We start from the raw sequence: 25,241 nt of genomic DNA, 5'->3' as shown, positions 1-25,241 counted from the left end.
TGCCAATGTTTTTTTTAATGAAAAACACAAACAATTGTCATTTTCCATTACTTAATATATAGTAATTTTATGGCAGTTTTTCACATGGAACATTTTTTGTTCTAAATGTGGTGTTTTATCAGCTGCATGAGGGTTTTATTAGTTTTATTATGAGGCAAAGCCGCCTACAGGACACAAGGGAAGTAGCATGTATTTGACCTACGGGCCAAAAATACAGGTAAATTGCCCTCTAATGTGAAAAATAGTCCAAATTACAAAAACTCATCTAAGACCACAGGATGAAAGACTGATAACTGTAATTACAGTGGGATGGGAAAAATTGTTTGAATGGGTTTTAATGGTAAAAAAAAATATGACACAACAGTTTTAGCTGTCTGTCTGTAATATGCAGTGTATTATAGACATATTATATGAGCTGAGGTTGAAATGTAAAATTAAAAAAAATAAAACAAACACAAAATGCATGTAATATGCATACAGCCCCAAAAAAAAAAAATTAAAGTTAAACACTAAATGTATCAACAGTTGCATGAGGGTTAAAGTAAAAATAATGACATAATTACTGAACACAGTTTGAACATAAAAAAATCCAATTCTATTCAAATATAATAATTATATTGTATTGCTTGTATATTTTCTCATAATTCTCATTTCATTGTCACTAAATCTCTTTATGTGAATAAAGTTAGTGTCAAGCCCTGAAATAACTTCTCTGTTTAGAAGGAAATCAAACATGATCATATATAGTTGTAATCAATATATAGTGTTTTTAATCACAGGTACAACATGTAGAAATGAAAAGGCTCTTCACATGGTGGGTCTTTTTTCTGTCACTACCAGCTCACCTCCTCTCTCCGTCATCAGTGAGCCATCCTCCGGGCTGAAGTGAGTCCCACTCCGCCTCAGTCTGCAGGTTCGGTCCGTGTGTCCGTCCTCCTGGAGACCCGAACACAATCTGTTAGCAGCATCTGCTAACGTTTCAGTACCAACGTCCATTTAACACGTTCACTTACAGCACACTGACCACACATTTCAACAGCTGGAATAAATTACACAAAACAAGATATTATCTCCTCCACAGCTTCTGTGGTACCAAGATCCACACAATATTAAAATAATGACAAAATAATGAACTAAGTTGAGTGTTTGCTGGTTAACTGTGCTGATGTCTGGGTCAGCTAGCTTAAATCAAAGAGTCACTGAACCATCAAGCTGGGGACCTAAATGAATACTCACATCTGCTCTACAACACAACACACACGACTCACACGTCACAGAACAATTAATAACAGTAATTAGGAGACCTGTGAACATAACAAAGTAAAGAAAAACGTTTCTACGTACAAATGAAGATACTGACGGACTTTGACGGAGTTTGTTACAGACCGACATGTTCCCGCTGCCCGCTCAGGAACTTTGGGGTGCACCACTCAAGTCTGCAGGGGCTCCACAAGATGGCGCCCGTCCCGAAGAAATGGAGCCTGACCAAAACAAAGTGAGTGAGAGATTAATGTTCCTGCAACGTTTTATTACCAACAGGATGAAGTAGCCTCGTTAATGTAATAATGATGTTAAACTAAGTGAGTGAGAGATTAATGTGTCAGCCTCTGTGTCATTACAACACAATTAAGTGTTTACAGCATGATGGTTAAATATAGCAGCGACTAGTAACACATTACATTAACAGTGGTAATGCTAAATATATTTTAATCTGCTACATATTTAATATTTATTGAATTTGGAAACGTTTTACATGAATTGAAGTGACAGCACTCAACATGTTATCCTATTAAAGGGAAACTCCACCAATTTTACACATTGAAGTGTATTAACAGGTGTTGGGGAGGAAAAAGGTATAAAGTCCTTTGTGGCTCCAGAGGAAGTTTGTGGGTAATTATGGCGGCAGGTTTTGAAAAGGAAGAAAATGTGTCGAATGATGAAGGTGATATCTCTGAATCTGTCAGTTTGGATCAGTTGTTTTAAAACTATCCATAATGTGTCCAACAGTGTTATAGGAGTGTAATGCAAAACCTGGTGCCTACATTATTATGATCAAAACAAACTGAGTGAGGAGATTAATGTTCCTGCAACGTTTTGTTACCAACAGGATGAAGTAGCCTCGTTCATATAATAATGATGTTAAACTCAGTGATACAGTAGACTTCTCCTTCAGACCGTTCTTGTGGTATGTCTGTATATTTTGGCCCAGAGTCAACTGAGAGGAAGCGATGACAGTGAATCAGACCTGCTGAAACATTTTCTGTCAAACACTTTCACTTCTTGTTGTCTTATGCGGCGGACAAGCGACGGGACCTGACGACGAATTACAACTGAACTAAAGGTAAATACCAACAAATAAATACAGTATAAAGTCTGTCAGTGCTGTGGATCAATAGAACTGATCATTGATCAGGATGAAGTTATAATTAGACATCAGCAGCTGACTGAGATGAAGGATAATCACTCTGATCAAAGTTACTTTACTAACTGAGCTGGAAACTTATTCAGTCCCACATGAAGCTGACCGACAAACAAACACTGCGACAGACTGCCAGCTGCAGATAAGTGACTCAGAGAAGTGAGCAGGTCGCTTCACATGTTAAACCAAAGGCCTCGGCAGGAAATATGATCCATGTGTTGTGAATTGTTCTCCAGTCCTCACACTTCTGCTGGACTTCAGGTGAATCAGACTGTGAATCTGACCAACTGAGTTCTGAAGTTTTGTCTGTGCATGCACAAAATATTTATATCACTTTAATATCAAGTTACTCAGCCGCCATTTTGTAGATCAAGTTTAACTGAGGACATCAGGAAGTTACTCGGCCACCGTGAGACTGATGGTTTGTTACAGGCTCAGTTTGTTTGGTGTGTATTGTAGGTACATCATCTGACTAAATCTAATACATGTAGGTGTACATATACATATATATACATATACAGACAGGGTGTAGTGCTGTCTGTTGAAGTACCAGACCACACCTTATAAGACGTGCACGTTTGTGTGTGTGTGCCGGCGCACGTGACGCGCACATCTTTGAAGTTCCTGTTAGCTGGCTGTGAGCTGCAGCTTTCTGTCATGCAGGCCTGCAGCCAGGCTTGTATGAACACTGAGGTCATGCAGACCTGCTGGAAGGAGCAGCATTAAAAATAATTATAAAATGTTGTTATTAAACAACAGCACACTGACCCAGTAACAGACAGCGTGACTGCAGCAGGCTGATAGTTTATTCACTTTTGTCAACACTGTTTTATTTTTGCCACTGACCATGTCAGAGCAGAAACCCTGGACATGTCACTTTAGTACAGCTCAGTAGTTTGTTGGCTCAGGTCCTAAATGCAGCTGCTGTCTCTGTACCTCTTGTGTTGAGTGTGCAGGTGGGCGACATGCAGCCGCCTCACAGAGTGAATGACGGGACGATACTGTACGTGCAGCTCGTTACAGACAGTATTCATCACATAATGTAACACGTTGCACATGAAGAGCTGTTGAGCTTTGCTGATGAGAAGATGCCCACCTTTGTTCAAAACATTTGAATATTTTATTTCCTCACTTAGAGGAAAAAGTGGTGGAGCGGTGCTCCGGCAGCACTACACCTGTGTATAACACATGTGGATGCAGGTATACAGACCCTTTCCAAAAAATTAGAATATCATGGAAAAGTTTATTTATTTCCATAATTCCATTCAAAAAGTTAAACTTTCATAGATTATAGATTCAGGGCCCACAATTTAAAAAAATTCAAGTATTTATTTGTTTATTTGTACATAATTTGGGCTTCCAGCTCATAAAACCCACGAAAACAGGAATTCAAAAAATTAGAATACTGTGAAGAAATCAGCCCAAAATTTAAATTGCTTCACTTTAGTTCAATTGTCTCAGTTCGGTTCAATATGGGGAAGACTGCAGACTTGACAACTGGCCAGAAGACCATCATTGATACCCTCCATAGGATGGGTAAGCCACAAAAGTTCATAGCTAAGGAGGCTGGCTGTTCACAGAGTGCTGTGTCCAAGCATATCAATGGAAAGTCTAGTGGAAGGGCAAACTGTGGCAGGAGAAGATGCACCAGCAGAAGAGATGACCGTGGGCTTCAGCCGATTATCACACAGAGAAGATTCAAGAATCTGGCAGAGATCCAGAAAGAGTGGAATGAGGCGAGTCGCAGCTTCAAAAACTACCACATTCAGACGCATCAGGGAGATGGGCTACAACTGTCGGGTTCCTCGGGTCAAGCCACTTCTGAGCCTGAGCCAACGTAGGAAGCGTCTCAACTGGGCCAAGGAGAAGAAGGACTGGAATGTTTTAGAGGACTTCATGATTCCTTCTGCTGAGGATCTGTATGGAGATGCAGATTTCATCTTCCAGCAGGACCTGGCCCCTGCCCATACCGCCAGAAGCACCAAAACCTGGTTTGATGCCCATGCCATCACAGTGCTTGACTGGCCAGCCAACTCGCCGGACCTAAACCCCATTGAGAATCTATGGGGTATTATCCAGAGGAGAATGAGGGGCACCAGACCCAAAAACAAAGAAGAGCTGACAGCAAGCATCAAGGAAATCTGGGCTTCCATAACTCCCAGGCAATGCCACAGGCTGATTGCCTCAATGCCACGGCGCATCGAGGCAGTGATTAAGGCAAAGGGATTCCCAACCAAGTATTGAAGATTGACATATCGTTTTGAAAGTACCATATTTTGATTGATTTGATGTGATCCTAATTTCTTTCTTTTTTTCTGCAAAAACTGAGAAGTAAATGGTGATTTCTTCACAGTATTCTAATTTTTTGAATTCCTGTTTTTGTGGGTTTTTATGAGCTGGAAGCCCAAATTATGTACAAATAAACAAATAAATACTTGAAATCGTTTAAATTGTGGGCCCTGAATCTATAATCTATGAAAGTTTAACTTTTTGAATGGAATTATGGAAATAAATAAACTTTTCCATGATATTCTAATTTTTTGGAAAGGGTCTGTACTTATCTAGGAATGTAACTGAAGTAGCTCAACTGTATTTAATAAGATTTATTCAGAAAGCCTTAAAATATAAGGAACAAATTACAGCTAAACATCAACACAAACTACAGAGATTACATCATTCTGTAGATGTTAAATTATAATAATAATTTTCATTATAAGGTAATTGTCAACACAGGCCTTCACATTATCAGCTGTAGCCAGCTCATGGGTTGTTAGGTTGAATCCCCAGTGAAGTTGTGAAGGTGACCTCTGTAAAACTGGCTGGTGTGTGAGATCATTTATACTCTGATCATTCCTTCAGGTTCTTGATGCAGCAGCTGGTCTCCAGCTGAACGAGTCTCTGGTGTTTCAGCAGAGTGACATCATGGCGGCTGCAGCATCAGGTGAGTCCAGTCAGACTTTATTACTCTGACAAAACATTACATTTGGTGGATTCACAACACAGGCCAGCGTGATGTCTGAATTATCTGCTACAGGACTCTTTGCAGGACACTTAAAGTAAACTACAGAAGGCAGTTTCTGAAGGAACTCATGTGAAAGCTCGATGTTAAAAATCTGACACGTCACTGAACTGCTGTCTGAAATTGATCAAAGTGGACTCTGTCAGCTCTCAAAGTGTGAGGTTACATCATCATCATCACAGGAGAAAAATATGGCAGAATGTGAACTGAGCACGAAAAATTACTTGTTGCTCCTTTTTCCATCACTTGTTATTTGGTGGAGCATCATGCTGCTCCCAGCGTTGATGTTGGGTTGTTGTTTGGGTCTGTTCAGGTCCACCACATTCAGGACTGGGTCTGACTGTTCTAGGGTCACTTTTATTATGTCAAAAGAGCTGAGACCTCTACACACACACACACACATATATATATATATATATATACCATTTATATGCCATATACCATCTGCAAGGACAATATACTTAGTTCTAACAAGTGGTAAATGGTAAATGGTCTTGCATTTCTATAGCGCTTTTCCAGTCTACTGACAGCTCAAAGCACTTTACAATACTTGCCACATTCACCCATTCTCACACACATTCATACACTGATGCCGGAGGCTGCCATGCAAGGCACCAACTGCTCATCAGGAGCAATTTGGGGTTCAGCGTCTTGCTCAAGGACACTTTGACATGTAGCTGGGGGGAGCCGGGATTCGAACCAGTGACCTTCTGATTACTAGACGACCCGCTCTACGGTTAATAAATATATAAGAGCTCTGCTATTATCGTATTGTATTAATAATCAGATGTGTAATGATTGTTGTCATGATTACAATGAAACTACAATGAAGTTATAAAAATGAGAAACAGTTAGAAATTTGAATGAAGAGATTAATCAGACAAAAGTAATATACAAGCTGAAGTTGGGTAAAGGTCGAGATTTTTCAATGAGTTTGCAAAGAAAAAGAGGAACAAGTTGACCAGTACGACATCGTGCTACCGGAAGCGGCTGCATGGCCTTATAAGGAAGTAAGCAAAATCTCCCTCTTAAGCAATAGATGGCCAGCTGAGAGTATAAAAAACACAGCAACAGAGGAGGGGATGTTCTTCCTCCGCTCTCCTACCTTGGATTATAAATGAATTGTGATCTTCATCAATAGGTATTCTTGATTATGATTGATAGTAATTGAGATAAGTTTGAGCTGTATGCTTTGCCCTTGCTAAAACTTTGTAATAAACCTTCAACTGTAGCTAAAGTAGAAGTTGTGGACACTGATTTTATGTCTCTTTGATGGAAGTAAAAAGTAGGTGATGAGCATGCAAAATATCTTCAAGGTTCTTAAAGGTTATTCTAGCCTAACAAATTGAAACAGTTCCTTAGGGCTTACAAAAAGCCCCTAAAACCCATCCTAGCACCAAACCAAGTACACAGATCATTGAGAGGAGAGCTGTCATTAACGGGCTTGGCTGGTTCAAGGGCTATTCATGTCAGGTGCCAAGCCAAAGGATGCAGAGTAGATGTTTGGACGTAGGCAGTGAGAAGATAGGCGAGTCTCCTCACTACTAGCTTAAGCAGTCCCTATTTAAATCCATATTAAAGTAACACCTTATAGGTTTAGGGACCCAACCCTTTATAACAGAGAGCTGGTCCAGTACCTCCTGAACAGTGGTAAACTCGGGATCTAACACAGGTGTCGGCCACAAGATTTCCTCCCAGTAGAGTTACATCAGCCCAGAATCTATATCAGTTATTCTAAATGTTAAAATCAATCTTGACAATCAAATCAGACTAATATAGAAAGCTGTATCGTAAAATATCAGTAAGATTGAGTTGAAAATTGTTACAATTTACAAAAATATTCTGAGGACACAAAATGCAGAGACACTCACGGGAGGCAGAATAAGGAAGAAAAAGTGAGCTTAAATTAACGACATCTGAAATAAATCAATCAAACGTAATTCAAAATTCATGAAGAGGAACAGGAGGAAAAAATGGAAGAACTGACAGACTGCATGGAGCACACAGGCTTAAATACAAACAAAACTAATGAGGGGATGAGGTGCAGGTGGAGTGAGGCGGAGAAACACAGGTGAGGGAAATGAACAGACAAACACTAGAAACAGGGAAGAGGCTGATAGACTGGAAAAGCTGAAGAAACTGGAAGAAGGGAAAGGCTAAAGAGGGAGATGCAGAGCAGGTGAGGAGGGAAAGCAGACTGGTGGGGACCACAAGACAACAGGAGGGAAAACCACACAAGAGGAGGAAATGAAAAGCAACACACAAGGGCAACATTTCAAAATAAAACAGGAAATCGAAGAAACCCAAACAGGAACATGACAGAAGATATTCTTAAGAGTAGAGAAGTGGTAAATCACAGTTATTCAATCAAAACCCCACAATAACTGCACATTTGAATGATGCCATTGTGTCTGTAGCAAACTAGTGGTCTCACTGGGGCCGGTGACCAGGATTGCAAACTTGCCATCGTTCCAGTCAGAGTCAAATCAAGTAAGGGTCAAAGGTCAGTTGAAACATATGCCTTTTTGGATCCAGGAAGTACTGCGTCTTTCTGCACAGTGGGTCTGATGGACAAGCTGGGTCTTCCTGGGAGGAAAACAAAGATTCTTCTGCGTACGATGGGACAAGAGAAAGTAGTGGACAGTCATGTTGCATCTTATTTGGAAGTTGCTGGATTGGACAGTGATGTATATTGTGAAATACCAAAGCTGTTTGTACAAAATAGGATGCCTGTTGATAAAAGCAACATCCCACAGCAGCAAGACTTGGAAAAATGGCCTCACTTGAAGCATGTCTGCTTGCCAGAAATAGATGCAGATGTGGTTATTCCGATAGGCACAAATGTTCCTCGTGCTTTGGAGCCTCTGGAAGTTATCAGGAGCATGGATGGAGGGCCATACGCTGTTAAGACGGTGCTGGGTTGGTCCTGGATGTCAATCAGCAGTTACAGTCAATAGAATTTCAGCCATCACACTTGACGAGCTCTGGAACAAGCAGTTTTAGACAGACTTCCCCGAGAACAACCACGATGAACTGCTGGGGATGTCAAGGGACTGACATCCCCACCCCCAAGGGGCTGACAGATCTGTGAAATTGGTTAATGGTAATTACAGCATTGCTTTGCCTACAGAAATATCAGCATGCCCAACAACCGCATAATCGCCGAGCAACGCATTCTTAACCTGAATGGGAGGTTTGTAAGAGAGCCATCATTTCACAAGGACTACATTGCATTCATAAATAATCTCATAGCAAGTGGATTTGCAGAGAGAGTGCCAGATAGATTTGGAGCGCAGTGATGGCAAGGTTTGGTATATCCCTCATCATGGGGTATACCATCCTCAAAAAAAGAAGATACGTGTTGTTTTTGATCGTGCAGCATCATTCAAAGAGGCCTCACTTAATGCACATCTCCTGCAAGGACCGGACCTCACAAGCACATTGATTGGTGTCTTAACCAGGTTCAGAAAGGAAGCCATTGTTCTGATGTCTGACATTGAGGCTATGTTTCACCAGGTCCGAGTGCCAGAGGAAGATGCAGACTTGTTACGTTTTCTATGGTTGCCCAATGGAGACTTTAGCCAGTGTATGATGGAGTACAGGATGGCTGTCCATCTCTTTGGAGCTACATCATCTCCAAGCTTTGCTGATTTTGCTCTCCGGAGGTGCGCCGAAGACAACAAAGAGCTCTTCAGTCAGCAGGTGATTGAAACCATCATGTACAGCTTTTATGTTGATGATCTCCTTGCTTCGGTGGCCTCAGAACAGGAAGCTATATGCCTGTATAAAGACCTTAAAGGACTATGTGCTAAAGGAGGCTTCAATTTAACCAAGTGGAGTAGTAATAGCCGCTGTGTGCTGGCAGCAATACCAGAGGAAGAAAGAGCAAAAGAGGTTAAGGACCTAGACTTGGACCAGGATATTTTGCCAGTGGAGAGAGCACTGGGAGTGCGATGGTGTGCACAGTCTGACACATTTGGATTCAGTGTATCCTTTCCAGATAGGCCGCTGACCCATAGAGGAATCCTTTCAACCGTCAGCTCGTTCTATGATCCTCTTAGAATCTTGTCTCCTGTGATTTTTACAGCCAAAAGGATCCACCAAATGTAAGGATCCTAAGACCTGTGCCGCAAAGGGCTGGGATGGGATGATATTATATCAGCATCTTCTGCTGAGGAATGGACAGGCTGGGTGAAAGAGCTACAAACACTGGATGGTTTCAGCACCAGCAGATGTTTGAAACCTCCCAACTTTGGAGAAACAGCCACCGCCCAGTTACATCATTTTGCGGATGCAAGTGAGGAGGGATATGGGACCGTCACCTACCTGCTGTTGCACAATCACCAAGGTCTTGCACACATTGCTTTCATAATGGGAAAATCCAGGGTTGCACCTTTAAAGCCTGTGACAATCCCACGTATGGAACTGACAGCAGCTGTGGTGGCGACAGTACCTCTGTTCTAAAATATATCAAAAATGAAACTACAAGGTTTCGTATCTTTGTAGCTAACAGAGTCACAGAGATTCTCAAGACGTCTAATCCATCTCAATGGAGGTATGTGTCTACCAAAGACAATCCTGCAGACCTTGCTTCCACAGGTGTGAGAGTGGAATCTTTTCTAAAGAATGAAATGTGGATGTGTGGTCCCCCATTTCTCATGCAACCGAAGGAAACCTGGCCTGCTGATCCAGATGACTTTGGAGAACTTCTGTCTGGAGACCCATAAGTCAAGGTATCTGCTATTGTGTCTGTGGAACAAGAGAGAGAGAATGCCGTGACATTTTTGATAAACCGTAGTTCGTCCTGAACACGTCTCCTAAGAGTGATGGCCTGGACACTGAGGCTTAAGGCCTTGTTGTTGGATATCAGGAAAAGGAAGGAAGTGAATGCACAGTTTCCTTAGCCTGCATCAAATGGGAAGCAGCACAAGGATGTTAAGATGTGTCGTGGTCATCTCTCATTGGAAGAAATCAAAGCCAGTGAATTAGAAATAATCAAGTTCTGTCAGAGACAAAAATACAAAGAAGACAGTCACATCTACAGGCTCAATCCAATACTGGATGACGGTGTTGGAGGTCGGCTTAGTAAGGTGGCCATGCCTGAAGAGTCTAAACGCCCAGCTATAATAGCTAAAGATCTTCATATCTCAGATCTCATCATACGCCATATTCATCAAGAGGTTGGCCATGGTGGTAGGAACCATGTGTTGTCAAGGTTGCGTCAACGCTTTTGGATTCCCTCTGCCAGCGTCTCCATTAGAGGGATCCTATCCAGATGTGTTGTCTGTCGCAGGTTACATGGAGCTGTTGGTCAACAACAAATGGCGGATCTGCCCATTGACAGGATTTCACCAGATGAACCTCCCTTCAGTTACGTTGGGGTAGATTATTTTGGACCTTTTGACATCAGCCGTGGAAGGAGTCTTGTTAAAAGATACGGAGTCATCTTCACTTGTTTGGTGATAAGAGTGGTGCACATTGAAGTAGCTTCATCTTTGGACACAGATTCGTTTATAAATGCATTACAACGCTTTATTGCAAGAAGAGGACAGGTTAAGGAGCTCCGCTCAAACAATGGCACTAACTTCATTGGTGCAGAGCGTGAGTTGAGAAGAGCTATTGAAGGATGGAACCTGGAACAGATCAATGACACACTTTCATTGAAAGGAATCAAATGGACCTTTAATCCTTCTACCGGATCACATCACAGTGGAGCATGGGAGAGGTTAATTCGTTCCATCAGAGGGGTTCTTACTTCCACTTTGAGAGCACAAAGTTTGGACGAGGCAGGACTCCAAACAGTCCTCTGCGAGGTTGAATCAATTCTCAATAGCAGACCTCTTACAAAGGAGTCTACAGATCTAAATGACTTAGAAGTATTAACACCAAACCATCTTCTGCTTCTTAAAACCAAGCCCTGTTTACCACCTGGTCTGTTTCACAAGGAGGGCAGTTATGTACGTCGCAGATGGAAGCAAGTCCAATATATTTCTGATTTATTTTGGAAGAGGTGGACTAAGGAGTACTACCGCAACTACAGGAGCGCCAGAAGTGGACAAAGGGCAAGAGGAGCTTCATTCCTGGAGACATCATACTAATAGTGGATGATTAAGACCCGGACCAGTACTCTCTGCAGACCTGTCACCATGATCTGCCTTCTTCAGGTGGCTGCACAGTCATGGAGGCTGTTTTTGACTTATTTGACTCAGACTTGACATGAGTGATGATTCACTAAGGACATGTTCTGGTAACCTCTGTCCGAGACATGACTTGACTTAAGAAGATTGGATCAAGATCTACAATGAACTTTATACATACGATGGACTATATGTGCCAAAATAAAAGAGAAAAAAAATGTGCAAAAAATTAGAATGTAAATTTAGTGTGTTTTTTTTCTATGTGGGTTATGTATTTGTAATTATTACAGGGGTAAGTGTAATAATTATAGGGCCGGAATGTAGGTGCCAGCTAGTATTTTTTGTGCGTCACATCCGGGGAGGAGTCAGGTGGGTGGTACGTCAGCAGAGTAGTAAAATCAGCTGTTCTTCACCTGTTGATGAATGAATGAACTGAGAGGGTGAGGAGGGAAGGTCCTACTTTGCTGACCGCTAAAGTACATTGTTTTTGGATGTTTTTTAGGTTTTGTGAAGATCTTTCACTGCCTGTGTTTTTAGCCTTAATAAATATGTGATTCGGCATTCCTCTGGAGCTTAGTTTTCATTATACAGAAGCGCGTCCGGCAAGTAAAGTGTTTCCCTTGCTTAGCCTCTCGGCGACCACTATTGTTCCATCCATAGGCGCCTAACAGTGTCCAAATCATGTCCATCAGAGATTACATGAAAAAGAAAGAATGACTGAAGGAATGTTTGTGTTTCTGTATCTTATAGTGACAGATGAACTTCGACCTCGTGAACGCAGGAACAGCTTTGAATTTGTGCCTCCTGACAGTGAGTCAAACTGAACTGAGTCAGAGTTATTCTTGTGTTCAATCAGATTTAAATTCAGTGTTAATAGTTTATCATTCTCAGAGTTTAGTGTGTTTACTGTAAATTGTTATTAGTGCAGCAGTTCTGTAATCATATTACTTTACTTGATGAAGGTGATTAAATAATTAAACTAATTGTCTTTCCAGTGTCTGAGCTGAGGGTGGTTCTGCTGGGGAACAGCTGGTCTCAGAGGAGTTCAGTGGGGAACTTAATACTGGGAGAGACGAAGTTCAACACTGAGAGAGAACCAGACATCTGTCAGAGAGTCAGTGGACGGGTAAAGGAGAAAGAAATAGTTCTGATCAACACTTCAGATCTGCTGCATCCCAACATGTCTGAAATCAAGCTGACAGAACATGTAGAAACCTGTGAGAGACTCTCTGATCCTGGACCTCATGTGTTCCTGCTGGTTCTACAGCCTGAAGACTTCACTGAGAAACACAAACTGAAGCTCTGCAGAGTCCTGAACCTCTTCAGTGATCGATCATTTGATCATTCACTGGTTCTGATATCAACACCCAGAGAGGAGAGTCTGGGTCGGATGGAAAAATACATGTCAAAGCCACCGTTAGGAGACATGATGAGAAAGTGTAGATCCAACTCGTTGTGGCATCGTGACCATCAACAGCTGTTGACACTCATAGACACAATGGTGAAGGAGAATAATGGAGATCATGTGAGCTGTGAGGTTTTCAAAGACGTAACATCTGATTTACCTGCTGGTCATCAAAGCCTGAAACAAGGTGAAGGAGTCCTCGTCAACTCTGATCCTGTTAGAGGTGCTGGTAAGTGACAGAACTACTTTTATAATGTGATGAAAACATCTCATCCATGATCAGATTTCAATATTAAGTTCAGGTTTTTTCAGTTGATGGTGTTTTTCTTTTTATAGGGCAGAAACATCTCATGTCAAGCAGAATCCATTCAGTTAAAAAAACACCCAGTATCTGTGAGTACATGAGAATTAGTTATCATGCAGTTAGAGGAAGTTGATTTACTGTAATTAATACTGATGGTTTTGTCTTTTAACAGTGATCAAACCTTTTTTCACATCACATACTCCATCATCAGTGGACAGCACAAGCAACCAGTGTAAGTAAACTAAATAAATCCAGCAATGTTTATTGTTGCATTGGGCCATAATACATTACTTAGTAGCAGGCCCGCCGTGTGTCTTCCCTGTGCCAAGATTATCTTCATAGTGTCAGAGGGGAGGAGGGGCTGGCTAGACTAACATTCAACTCTTGATCTATAGTGACAGACCACCAAACGTGTGTTGTTGTTTTTATTTAGTTTTTCATTAACAGAAATAGTTAGTAGCCTACACGTATTACAAGAAAAGAGAAAAAGACCAAGAAGATTATTTTCTCCTCGATCAGGATTTATCTGATGGGGTCAAAAAGGGACCTGGATGATGGATGAGGGGGCGCTGGCCCAAAAAGAGAGAACCACTGTTACAGACGGTTTTCAATCACACTGCCTCCTGTTTCCTCTTGTCTGAATTTGGCTCCACTCACCTGCCATCAACCCTAAACTGTGACTTTCCCCTCTCTTTTATTACAGTGTCTGCACTCAGGATTGTACTGGTGGGGAAGAGTGAACACAAAATGACAAAACTTGGTAACTTCATCCTGAAGAATCAAGATTTTAATTTACAAAAACATCCCAAACAAGCTGTGGCCGCCCAGAGACAGTGGAGAGGAAATCCTCCATCTGTAGTTAAAACTACACACATGTTCAGTCTGTCTGTGGAAGCTGTCAGAGAAGTGATTAAGAGCTGCATCAGTCAATGTTCTCCTGGACCAAATGTTCTCCTGCTGTTAGTGAATCCGTCTGATTTCACAGAGAAGAATAGAGAAACTCTGAAATTCATCCTGAGTTTGTTTGGTCAAGATGCTTTTAAACACTCGATGGTCATCACCACACATGAGGAGAAGAAAACAAGTTTCACTCTGCATCAGCTCCTTAAAGACTGTGGAGGAAGACACTACAACATGTCTGAAGACAACCACTGGTCATTAATGCAGAAGATTGAGAAGATTGTCCATGAAAACAGAGGAGCCTTCCTCACCTTCAGTGAAGAGACCATCAGACCAAAGTCTGAAGACATCAGAGCAGCTTTAAACCTGGTTCTGTGTGGGAGGAGAGGAGCAGGGAAGACTTCAGCAGCTGAGGCCATTTTAGGTCATTTAGTCTCCAACTCATCAGAGTGTGTTCAGAGTCAGGGAGAGGTGTGTGGACGTTGGGTTTCCCTGGTGGAGCTGCCTGCCTTGTGTGGAAAACCTCAGGAGGAAGTGATGGAGGAATCACTCAGGTGTATCTCCCTCTGTGATCCTGAGGGTGTCCATGCCTTCATCCTGGTCCTACCTGTGGGTCCTCTCACTGATGAAGACAAGAGTGAGTTAAAGACCATCCAGAACACATTCAGCTCTCGAGTCAATGACTTCACCATGATTCTGTTCACTGTGGACTCAGATCCTACAGCTCCAGCTGGTAACGTTGTAACAAAGGACAGAGACATCCAGGAGCTCCTTCAGAGCTGTGGAGGAAGATCTGTTATTCTCAACATCAAGGACAAGCAGCAGATCCCAGAGCTGTTGGACACGGTGGATAAAATGAGACTGAGACCCGACAAAGACAAACCGTGCAGCTACACTACAGAAACATTTGCATTTGCTCAAATAGAAAAGATCAGACAACAAGAGGAAAACATCTCCACACTGCAGGCTGAGCTGAAGGACCTGAGAACAAAAAGCATCATCAGCTGTAAGTTCGGTAAAGTTTCAATATAAATACTAATAAATCATATTTATCTTAATTATATTCTCCTATCCCAAAACATCCACTGGACATTAAACAGTCTATACTGTCCAAACCTGTAATATTTAAGTAACTCCATGTCTTTATATTTCACAGGTGCTGATAAAGAACAGAGCCCAGAGTGTCTCAGGATTGTGCTGATAGGGAAGACTGGCAGTGGGAAGAGCTCTTCAGGAAACACCATTCTAGGTAGAAAGAAGTTTAAAGCCAAACCAAGTCCAACATCAGTCACCAAACGTTGTCAGAAAGCACAGACTGTAGTAAACGGTCGTCCAGTCGTTGTGGTCGACACTCCTGGTCTGTTTGACACAACTCTGTCCCCTGAAGAGGTTAATGAGGAGATGGTGAAATGCATCAGTCTTCTGGCTCCAGGACCACATGTCTTCCTGCTGGTGATACAAGTTGGCAGATTTACACAAGAAGAGAAGGAGACATTAAAACGTATCCAGGAAGGCTTCGGGAAGAATGCTGAGAGGTTCACCATCGTTCTGTTGACTGGAGGAGATAAACTGGAACGTGATGAGCTGTCCATTGATGATTACATCAAAAATAAATGTGATGAGTCCTTTAAGAAACTGATCGCTGACTGTGGAGGAAGATACCATGTGTTTAATAACTATGATAAACAAAACCACATGCAGGTCAGTGAGCTGATCACCAAGATCGACACCATGGTGAAGACAAATGGAGGCAGCTGCTACACTAATGAGATGCTGCAAGAGGCCGAGGCAGCGATACAGAAAGAAGTGGAGAGGATCCTGAAGGAGAAGGAAAAAGAGATGAGGAGAGAGAGGGAGGAGCTGCAAAGAAAACATCAGGAAGAGATGGAAGAGATGAAAAGAAGAATGGATGAACAGAGAACAGAAATAGAAAAGGAGAGAAAACTGAGAGAAAAACAACTTAAAGAAAAGGAAGAAAACATCAACAGAGAACGTGAGGAGAGAAAGAAAGAACAGGAGAGGAGAGAAGAAGAAGACAGGAAGAGAAAACAAGAGGAAGAAAGTCAGAAACAGGAGTGGAAACTAAAAGTTGAAGCTTTGGAGCAAAAAATAAAATCAGAGTCAGAATCAAAGGAAAACATTGAGAGAAAGCTGAAGGAGAGCAGAGAAGAGATGAGGAGAGAACGAGAGAAGGAGGAGAAAAAACAAAAGGAATGGTGGGAAAAACGACGTCAAGAAGATGAACAGAGACGACAGGAGGAACAAACCAGACTCAGAAAACTGCAAGTAGAATACAAACAAGAAAGAGAAAATGATGAGAAGAAAAGAAAAGAAGAGGATCGAATCAGAAGAGAACAAGAGGAGAAAGAGAAGAAAGACATGGAGGAAGAACTGAGAGCAAAAACTGAAGAGGAGAGAAAACTGAGAGAAAAACAACTTGAAGAAATGAAGGAAAAGATAAGATCAGAGTCAGAATCAAAGGAAAACATTGAGAGAAAGCTGAAGGAGAGCAGAGAAGAGATGAGGAGAGAACGAGAGAACTGGGAGAAAAAAAAGGAATGGTGGGAAAAACGACGTCAAGAAGATGAACAGAGACGACAGGAGGAACAAACCAGACTCAGAAAACTGCAAGAAGAATATGAACAAATAAGGGAAAATGATGAAAGGAAAAGAAAAGAGGATCGAGTCAGAAGAGAACAAGAGGAGAAAGAGAGAAAAGACATTGAGGAGAAGTTTAACAAAATAATGGAGAGCATAAAGAAGGAATATGAAGAAAACTGAATATTTCAATGAGTTCAGTGAGAGTAAGAATAAGGAACTAGCACATCTGAAGCAACAGCAGGAGGAGTTGCAGGATGAGTATGATATCTTATACGAACTCAACTCACACAGAAAAAGGTCTGAAGAAAGTTCTGGATGAACTACAGAAGAAACACAAACAAGAGACGGCTGACTTGATACTGCTCCTTCTGACCCCAGAGAAAGATTACAAGAAACAAATGATGATGACTTGAAGGAAGCACACAACAAGGAGCTGGATGACCTTCAAAAACATCTCTCAAAGCAAAGAGAAAGAAAGGCGAATGCAGAAATTGACAAATTAGAGAAAAAACATGATAAAGAAATGAAAGCTTTGGACAAGAAACTTGTGAGCCAAAACAAAGAAGAACAGAGCTCAGAAAGAGTTAAGTTGTTTGAAAAACACGACAAAGAAATGAAGCAAACACAAGAAATTGTGACTCAGCAGAAACAGCAACAGGAGAAAGAACTTGATGAGTCACAGAAACAGCGTAACAAAGACATGACTGCATTCAGAGAGAAAGTTTTAAAAGGAATCAAGGACTTGCAGGAAGAGCTGGAAAACCTTCAAAACCTCTCAGTCCAAAGCAAAGAGGAACAAATTGATGATTTACAGAAACAGTATGAAGAAAATGTGAATGAATTCATACAGGACATTTTAGATAAAATGGATATATTAAATAAAAAAGACATCAAAGAAATTTACGACCTGAAAGACAAACATTTCCCAGCGGGGACATGGTCTTGTTCATGTCTATGAGACATTGTGTTCAGTGTCCCAACAGCTGCACAGTTTTAACTGCAGTGCTGTTAATGATGGTTATTTCTATCTGTATTTACATGGTTTGGGTTTAATGCTGTTTTTGGTCAATGTCTTGACTTATGTGGACTGAGCCAGTGAAACATTAGAGCAGTATTTACAACCAGTTTCTTTTTCATCTTTCTTTTTAATGTCATTTCATGTAATTTTATCATTCACCAAACAATACATAAATGTGACAGGGCGGTCAGCTGGCTGTAAACAAATTACATTCTAGTACATCTGTTATGTAGTTCATTAAATGTTAACAGCAACAGTATTACTGCTAATTCACAACTGATTTTTGGGGAAAAAAAGTTAGCTGATTCTGAGCTCTACAACATGCCAGCAACTGAGCAGCAGAAACCTTCTTGATCCTTCAGAGAAATTGTTGTCCTTTAAAACCCCTCACTGAATTATAATCTAACAATCTGTTGCTGATCACAAAGTTTGCAGAAAAACAGGGAACAGTTGTCGAAGACATGAAGCAGCTGACAACCCAAACGACATTAATACTGCTTCAGATTCTTGATTATTATTAAAAAGGACAGTGAGCTTCGTTGGTGTATCCTGGCTTCAAACCAACTTCCTCAAACTGAACTGTGATAAATCAAAAATAATCATTATTGGACCTAAAACTCAAACACAATCCACCCACAACTTCTCCCTCACCATTAATGGCTCCGCTGCACTCGCCTCACATCCAAAACCGAGGTGTCATCTTTGACCAAACCCTGTCCTTCAAACAACACGTAAAACACATCACATCACCAAAACAGCCGTCGTTCACCTCAAAAACAACAAACTGTCATCCACGCATTACTGCAACTGCAAAAACTCCAACATATCTGGAACTCGCGCACTCCCGGACCCGTGACCACATCATCCATTTACCTTCAGAACCTCCACTGGCTCTCTGCCTCTCAGTGAATCCACCTCAAACTCCTCATCACTTACAAAGCCCCCAACAACCTGGCTCCACCCTACCTGACTGATCTCCTCCACCGGCCAACCGCCTAGTACCAAGTACTGTACTTGGGGGACCGGGATTCCTCTAATGCTGCTCTAGAACTCGCCCCCCAAAACATCAGAGACTCCTCCTCATTGACCACATTCAAGAAATCCCTCAAAACACACCTCTTCAACTCTCCTCTTTTGATATTTCCCTTTATGTGTTTCCTTTGGCTGGTTTCTTTTATGAAGCGTCAGAGTATTTTGAAAAGCATTTTATGAGTTAAATGTATTATTATTTTGGAAGAGACATCTGTACCTGTACCCTGCAGCCTCAATGAAGTGTAAAAGGTTTTGACGTCTCATCATAGCTGCAGCCATGCACACAATGTGGGCCAGAGAGTGGTTTATTCCACAACACACAGGTCAGAATAGGCAGATAAGTTCAACTGTTGTTTTAACTGGGTGTTGTATTCACTGTTTATAGTTTTGTGTTTTCTCTCCAGTCAGTTAAATGGACTGATGATTTTATACTGCAAAGGATTTTATCAGGTATAAAGTGATGTACTGACTCTTTTGACCACCAGGTGGCGTTGATGACCCAGCATCTGTTTTGCCGCAGTTATATTATTTTATATCTCATACAAGCCTGTTGGAGTTAGGTCTACTGTAATATATCTGATGTATATAGATAAGAATCCAAACTGTGCATCCTACATGTTTGTAGATCTTCATGTCTTTTTCAGATCATCCAGTGGTTTGAATTTTCTTTTTGTTCTGTAATAATTGATGGCATATGAATATTTCTCACTTGACATGTTTGTAAAGTTAGAATTGATGATCAGGACATATCCTGTAAATGTATACAGAAATATTTAATTATATCCCTAATGATGAAACTGTCTTTGTCTCAGATTATTAAGATTAATAACACAGATAAACTGGAAATATACAGAATAGAGCCTCATCAATAAAATGTGAAATCTGTCGGCACATCCACATCGATAGGCTGCCGGCTCATATCTGAGGATTTCATGAAGAAATATGCAGAATATATCAGGAGTTCACAATTAATGCTTTCCACATTGCTTTTTACATTTGACTCCAGATTGTGATTTCAAATAAATATCACAAATGTGCCATTTTTAAATTCTGAAATTTCTAAAGCAGCAGCGCTGTGTTAATCTGGTTTTCCCCAAAACGTTGCCAGTTACATTCAGGAAACCTTGCTGATACAGCATTAGCTAGTTATGTTGTTTGTTTATAAATCAGGAAAGAAACACTGCAGATATCATAATAAGAACAACAACAATTACAACAAGTTAAAGCATATTTCTAGAGTTTTCTAGACAAACAATAATGGACAGTGATTGATAAGCCTCATCCCTGAAGTATCTGTTCCGTTTCTGTCTTCATCTATCTGGACCAGATATGGAGCAATGGCATGAAGTCAAGCTCACCTGCGACATCAAATGCCTGAATCTTTCTCTTGTAGATGCAAAACCAAATCCAACAAATCCTTTTTGTAGTGCTACCTATGCCGTGGCAATAAAAACTAAATTGTAACAATGGCATCTGAGAAAACTCCAAGACACACCCTGGTCAGTTTGCCTTGAGTTGAGAATTGTTGTAAATTTTAATTTTTAGCACATAATCAGAAATCATTGTAATTTACTGCAAAATATCATAGCACTTTTTAGTTTAAAGTACAGGAAAAAAAACTTTTTTGAATGTCTTTGTGTTATCACTTCACTTATACCACTGCTCTTAAGGTAATTACAAGACACAGAGTTAAACTGTTCGTCTCCTAATAAGATTTTTAACACTTACTTAAATATTCATTAACAGACACATATCTCTTCAATATGAACTATATTAAGCCATGATAAAATAATGTGGATTCAATTATGGCATTAGTATAAACTGCCACAGAGACACCAGGTAAATCTGTCCTACCTGGAGGACCATGTGCACTGACTGACAGGTCATCTGGTACATTAAAGGTGTTATTGATTCACCTTTGGGGCTTCATTTCTGGTAGGTATTATTTAATAAATTAACAACATTTTTAAAATACAAATATTGAATAAGTATTTAGAAAAACTCTGGGACAACAACAACAACAGTTACAGTATAAAAATAAGGAACTTACATGTCTGTGTTGGCTCATGTCCTCCATCACTGCTGCTGGTTGATACAAAATGCATGCTGGGATATTTGACCATCACAGGTTCACACAGGTCAGCTCCCAAAATGGTCCTCGACAAAATGGATGACGCAAGAATACTTCCGGGCATTTGAACCATAATTGGATAAATGCAAATGTTAAGTTCAGGGCAGCACTTTGGTCGTGACTGATGACGTTTCACAAGAACAGACGCGAGCGTAGATTCAGAAAAGTCTCAGACATCTGAAGAGCATCAGATGTCATTTTGATCTGTTGTTCATGAGTGTTATGGTGTCCCATTAAGGTACCAGGATTAACAGAAGTTTAACCAGACAAAATACTGTGCAGAGACTGTTTCACTGAAGTTGCGTATGTATGTGACATCATCAATGAGTCCCACTATAATTTCCCTTGATGTGTGCATTCGTCAGTCTGTTGAAGCCTGGCATGTACAAACCAGTGCAAGTGGTCTAAATCCAGGAATTATTATTATTGAATATTTACATTTTTCTAAATGAAGAATAAAAATGCCATCTTGTGTATTTGTGTTTTCTGTAGCCCCAAAACTGATGTAAATACAAAGTAGTGGATTTTCGTGTTGAACTGAAGTTTCAAGTTTTAACATCTAAAGTCATCAGCAGGTCTCTTGAATCAGTAAATGAGCAGCCGCTTCCAAAATAAAACAGTCCTACCTTGACCTGAAGACTGGATGCTGGTCGTCTGGTCATTTAAAATCCTGAACAAAGAGAAATACAAAACAAATCTATCAATAATAACCAGATGTATCGTGCAGATGATTTTACTAAAAACTATTCAGAGTTCATGTTAAAATGATCCCTCCTCTGTGGCTCTTCCTCTTCCATCTTTTCTGCCTGTTAAAAGGGTTTTTTTCTCAATATAGGAAGTTTTTGCTCTCTTGAATCGAGGGTCTGAGGACAGAGGATGTCGTTCACTGTACAGACTGCGAAGCCCACTGAGGCAATGTGATTGTGATTTTGGGTTATATAAATAAAATGTATTTTATTTGATCCCAATATCTATAAGTGGTGTAATTTCTCTGCTTGAAACAACATGGCATTATTATGTTTTTTAAAAGATATTTATAATAAAATAAACAAAACGTCACGCGTTTTATCGCTTTGGTGGACGTTATAGAAAGTTTTTTGTCTGTGCCCCCAAAACCCAACACTACCTCCTCTCTCCGTCCTCCACCTCAGTCTGCAGCGTCCATCCGTCTGTCCGTCCTCCTGGAGACAGACAGAGCCTGTTAAAGACATTTAGCTAGCTAGTTAGCTAACCTTCAGTTGTACCAGCACGTTAAACCAGGATACATACGATAACTTACAGCAGGCTGACTACACATGTCAACAGGTGAACTAACTCATAAAATACAAGATTTTCTCTCCTCATTAGTTTCAGTGGTACAAAGAGATGACAGAATAATGTAATTAGCTTAACAAGCTAACCACGCAGGTGTCTAATGTAACAGTGAACAGACACACATGATAAAAACAGTCACAGAAACATTCATAACAATAACTTGAAGCCTCTTTAACATAATTAAACATACGAACAGAGGTTTATACCCACAAACATGAAGACACCTCGTGCTGTGACGGAGTGAGTTACAGGACAGGACGGTTGAGGGGACATGTTGGATTCTGGGGCGCACAGGTCAAGTTCGCAGGGGCTCCACAAGATGGCGCCTGTGTCACTGCAATGACGAGCCGACAGAAACAAACCTGAGCGACACAGATTATTGTGACAGAATAAAGTTTAAACTATGATGATTAAATAAAACAGCGACGATCAAATAACGGACTTTTCTCTTTTCTATGTGTAAAAAAACAAGGTCTAATCATTATATTGTAGACAAGCTTCGGAAAATGAATGAGAGTATCGGTTTAGACCATTAAGGAAGCTGGTTAATTATCATTCAGTGACTCAGAAGAAGAAGATTCAATAAGTTCATACTGCTGCTCACTGCTTTTCAAAAACGTAAAAAACGTCATCAGTTGAGGAAACATTCATTGTCTGTAAACAAAAAAATGTGTCTGTCCGCTGTGCTTTTTATTTATTTATTTATTTATTTATTTATTACCTTTATTCGTGTCTGTCGTTTCTCGTTCTTTATATTAAATTAAATCAATAATCTGCTCATTTTGTCTCAGAGTGAAGGAGGAAATGATGACGTGCTCACTCGTGACTGACTCAAACACTTTCACTTATCTTTTTCTTGGACAAACGACGAGACGAATTACAACTAAAATAAAGGTAAATAAATGAAGAATAATCTGCTTGTACTGTTTGTTATTAATCAGCATGACGATAACATTATATATACATGTATATCAGTATCCTCCTGAGACTGTAGACCAATCACTGTCTATTATCAAAGTAAACAACTTTCTGTTCATTAACACAGTTATTGACACACAGACACAGACACACTGTCAGCCTTCACATGAAATGATTTCAGGTAAATGTGCAGGTTGTTCAGGAGGGAACCAAACAGCAATCAACACCAAACACTTGATTTCATTCTCAAGTCCTGATACTTTTGTTGGAGTTTGATCAGAAGTATCTGAATTTCTGAAATAAGCCTGTGCATGAGACACAGGAAATGATGTTTTGATCACTTTAATATTAACTTCAGGCGTCGCCTTGTAGGCCTGAGGGAAAAAAAGAGGAAGAGGAGTCAGATAACCACCGAGACAAAAGTTAAACTGACATGAAGTTTATTTTTATCGGCTCATACAAGAGTAATGTTTGTCAGATACGTTAGAACAGCAGGAACACGTTCCAACTTAAAGCAGCATTTCATCACAGATTGTACAGGTTACATTATACCACAGATTTAAAAGTTAAAAAATAAACCCCCAATGTCATTTTCCACACAGAGGGTCGGGAAACTGCAGTTTTCTCTGTAAAACAGATTTATAATCTAATTCTTCTTCTCGGTTGTTAATGCAGCAGCTGGTCTCCAGTTGAATCAGGCTCTGATGTGACATCATGGCGGCTGCAGCAGGTGAGTCCAGTCACACTTTATTACTCTGGATGAAATACTAACACTCTTATGACAAAAGCACTTCCTCAGATTTGACAGTAAATCCAGTCTGTGATTTCTGAATTAAACTCGTCTATATATGTTATGTGTTTTTTCATGAGGTGGGTGCAGTACTTTTCATGTACAATGTATTGTTGGCTGACAGTCGGTGCTGTTTAGTGTTATGTAGTTTATTTTACTTTAACTTGGAGGCATTTATGTGCGCAGCATTTGAGTCCAAGACAAATTTGCCCACAGGGACAATAAAGTGTATCGTATCAACTTTCTCATTTTCATGAACCCACTGTGAACCACAGCTCAGTGACAGAACAGACAGGCAGAGAGCAGAGGATTCATAGGGAGGAGGTCCAGCCCACAGCAGGACCTACAGTCACTGAGTGTACAGAACCTTTGTCACATACTTTAATAAAAACATGATTTTGGTTTAGCAATAGTGATACACTTGTGTATTTTAATTTATAAAGATTACTGCATTTTCCCTTTCTGCTCCAACTCTCAGCTCTTTTAAATCGAGGCTTTCTGTTTGCCAGACTGTCACTGAAGCAGTTTCTGAACTGCACTGTGACTTTTATTTTCTAGTCTTCTTTTAAACCTTTTCTATTTTAGCTTACTTTCCTATTTCTTAACTTGTTTAATGTTTTGTTTCTTGATGTCTTCCTACTTGTTTTTAATGTATTTGTTATGCCCCTTTAAAGCACTTTGAGTTGCCTTGTGTCTGAATCGTGCTATACAAATAAACTTGCCTTGCCTTTAACACAGAAGAGGGTTAGGGCAACTGCAAGAAAGTTTTTTTAAGTTCTGACTTCAAAGTAACGCTGACTCGTGGTAATCCTAAATTAAAGCTGGAGTATGAATGTTTACATATTAATGACAGTCTTTTACATTCAAGACATTGTCAAATGAGTTCACAAATTGCTGATTAAACCTTTATCCTCCAGAAAAATCTCTCTGTATTTTGCAGTTTACTAGAGATTTGTGCCTGCACTAAACTGTAGATCTGAAGAGGAGAGTTGTTACAGCAGCTATGTAGAGCCCGTGGTGCATTCAGACCGAACATAGAGAAGAAATATTTGTGTTGTTGATTTTTATTGGCACCCAGCTAAATGAATTTCAGTGTCTGGATGACGGCAGCTTCCAGCTCTACCTGAGGCTGATCGGTGCCCAGTTTTCAGCTGCAGAGCGTCTGTCCATCTGTCCGCTGTGTGGCAGCTTCTTAATTGGTGTGTTAAAATCAATAGATAGTTACTGTGAACCACAAACAAAGAGATTTATCA

The 25,241-nt window shown here is 40.4% G+C and overlaps 1 protein-coding gene across 2 annotated transcripts; it reads left to right on the top strand.

Moving 5' to 3' along the window:
* Positions 1-2,322: 2,322 nt before the first annotated feature.
* Positions 2,323-19,635, top strand: LOC311261169 (uncharacterized protein). 2 transcript variants are annotated; one of them, XM_084359617.1, is made up of 8 exons: positions 2,323-2,341; positions 5,279-5,360; positions 12,326-12,385; positions 12,571-13,209; positions 13,317-13,373; positions 13,457-13,516; positions 13,988-15,190; positions 15,341-19,635. In XM_084359617.1, exons 2-8 carry the CDS (start codon positions 5,342-5,344, stop codon positions 16,963-16,965), a joined length of 3,663 nt encoding a protein of 1,220 aa, XP_084215743.1. In that variant the 5' UTR covers positions 2,323-2,341; positions 5,279-5,341; the 3' UTR covers positions 16,966-19,635. The 2 variants fall into 2 exon arrangements, with proteins under 2 accessions (XP_084215743.1, XP_084215742.1); XM_084359616.1 differs by lacking the exon at positions 2,323-2,341 and adding an exon at positions 3,606-3,619.
* Positions 19,636-25,241: the final 5,606 nt, after the last annotated feature.

Source organism: Pagrus pagrus (genome assembly GCF_965226575.1).
Source record: "Pagrus pagrus genome assembly, chromosome: 8".
Classification (NCBI taxonomy): Eukaryota; Metazoa; Chordata; class Actinopteri; order Spariformes; family Sparidae; genus Pagrus; species Pagrus pagrus.
Note: the sequence above shows the minus strand (reverse complement) of the source record. Positions and strands in the feature narration are given on the sequence as shown.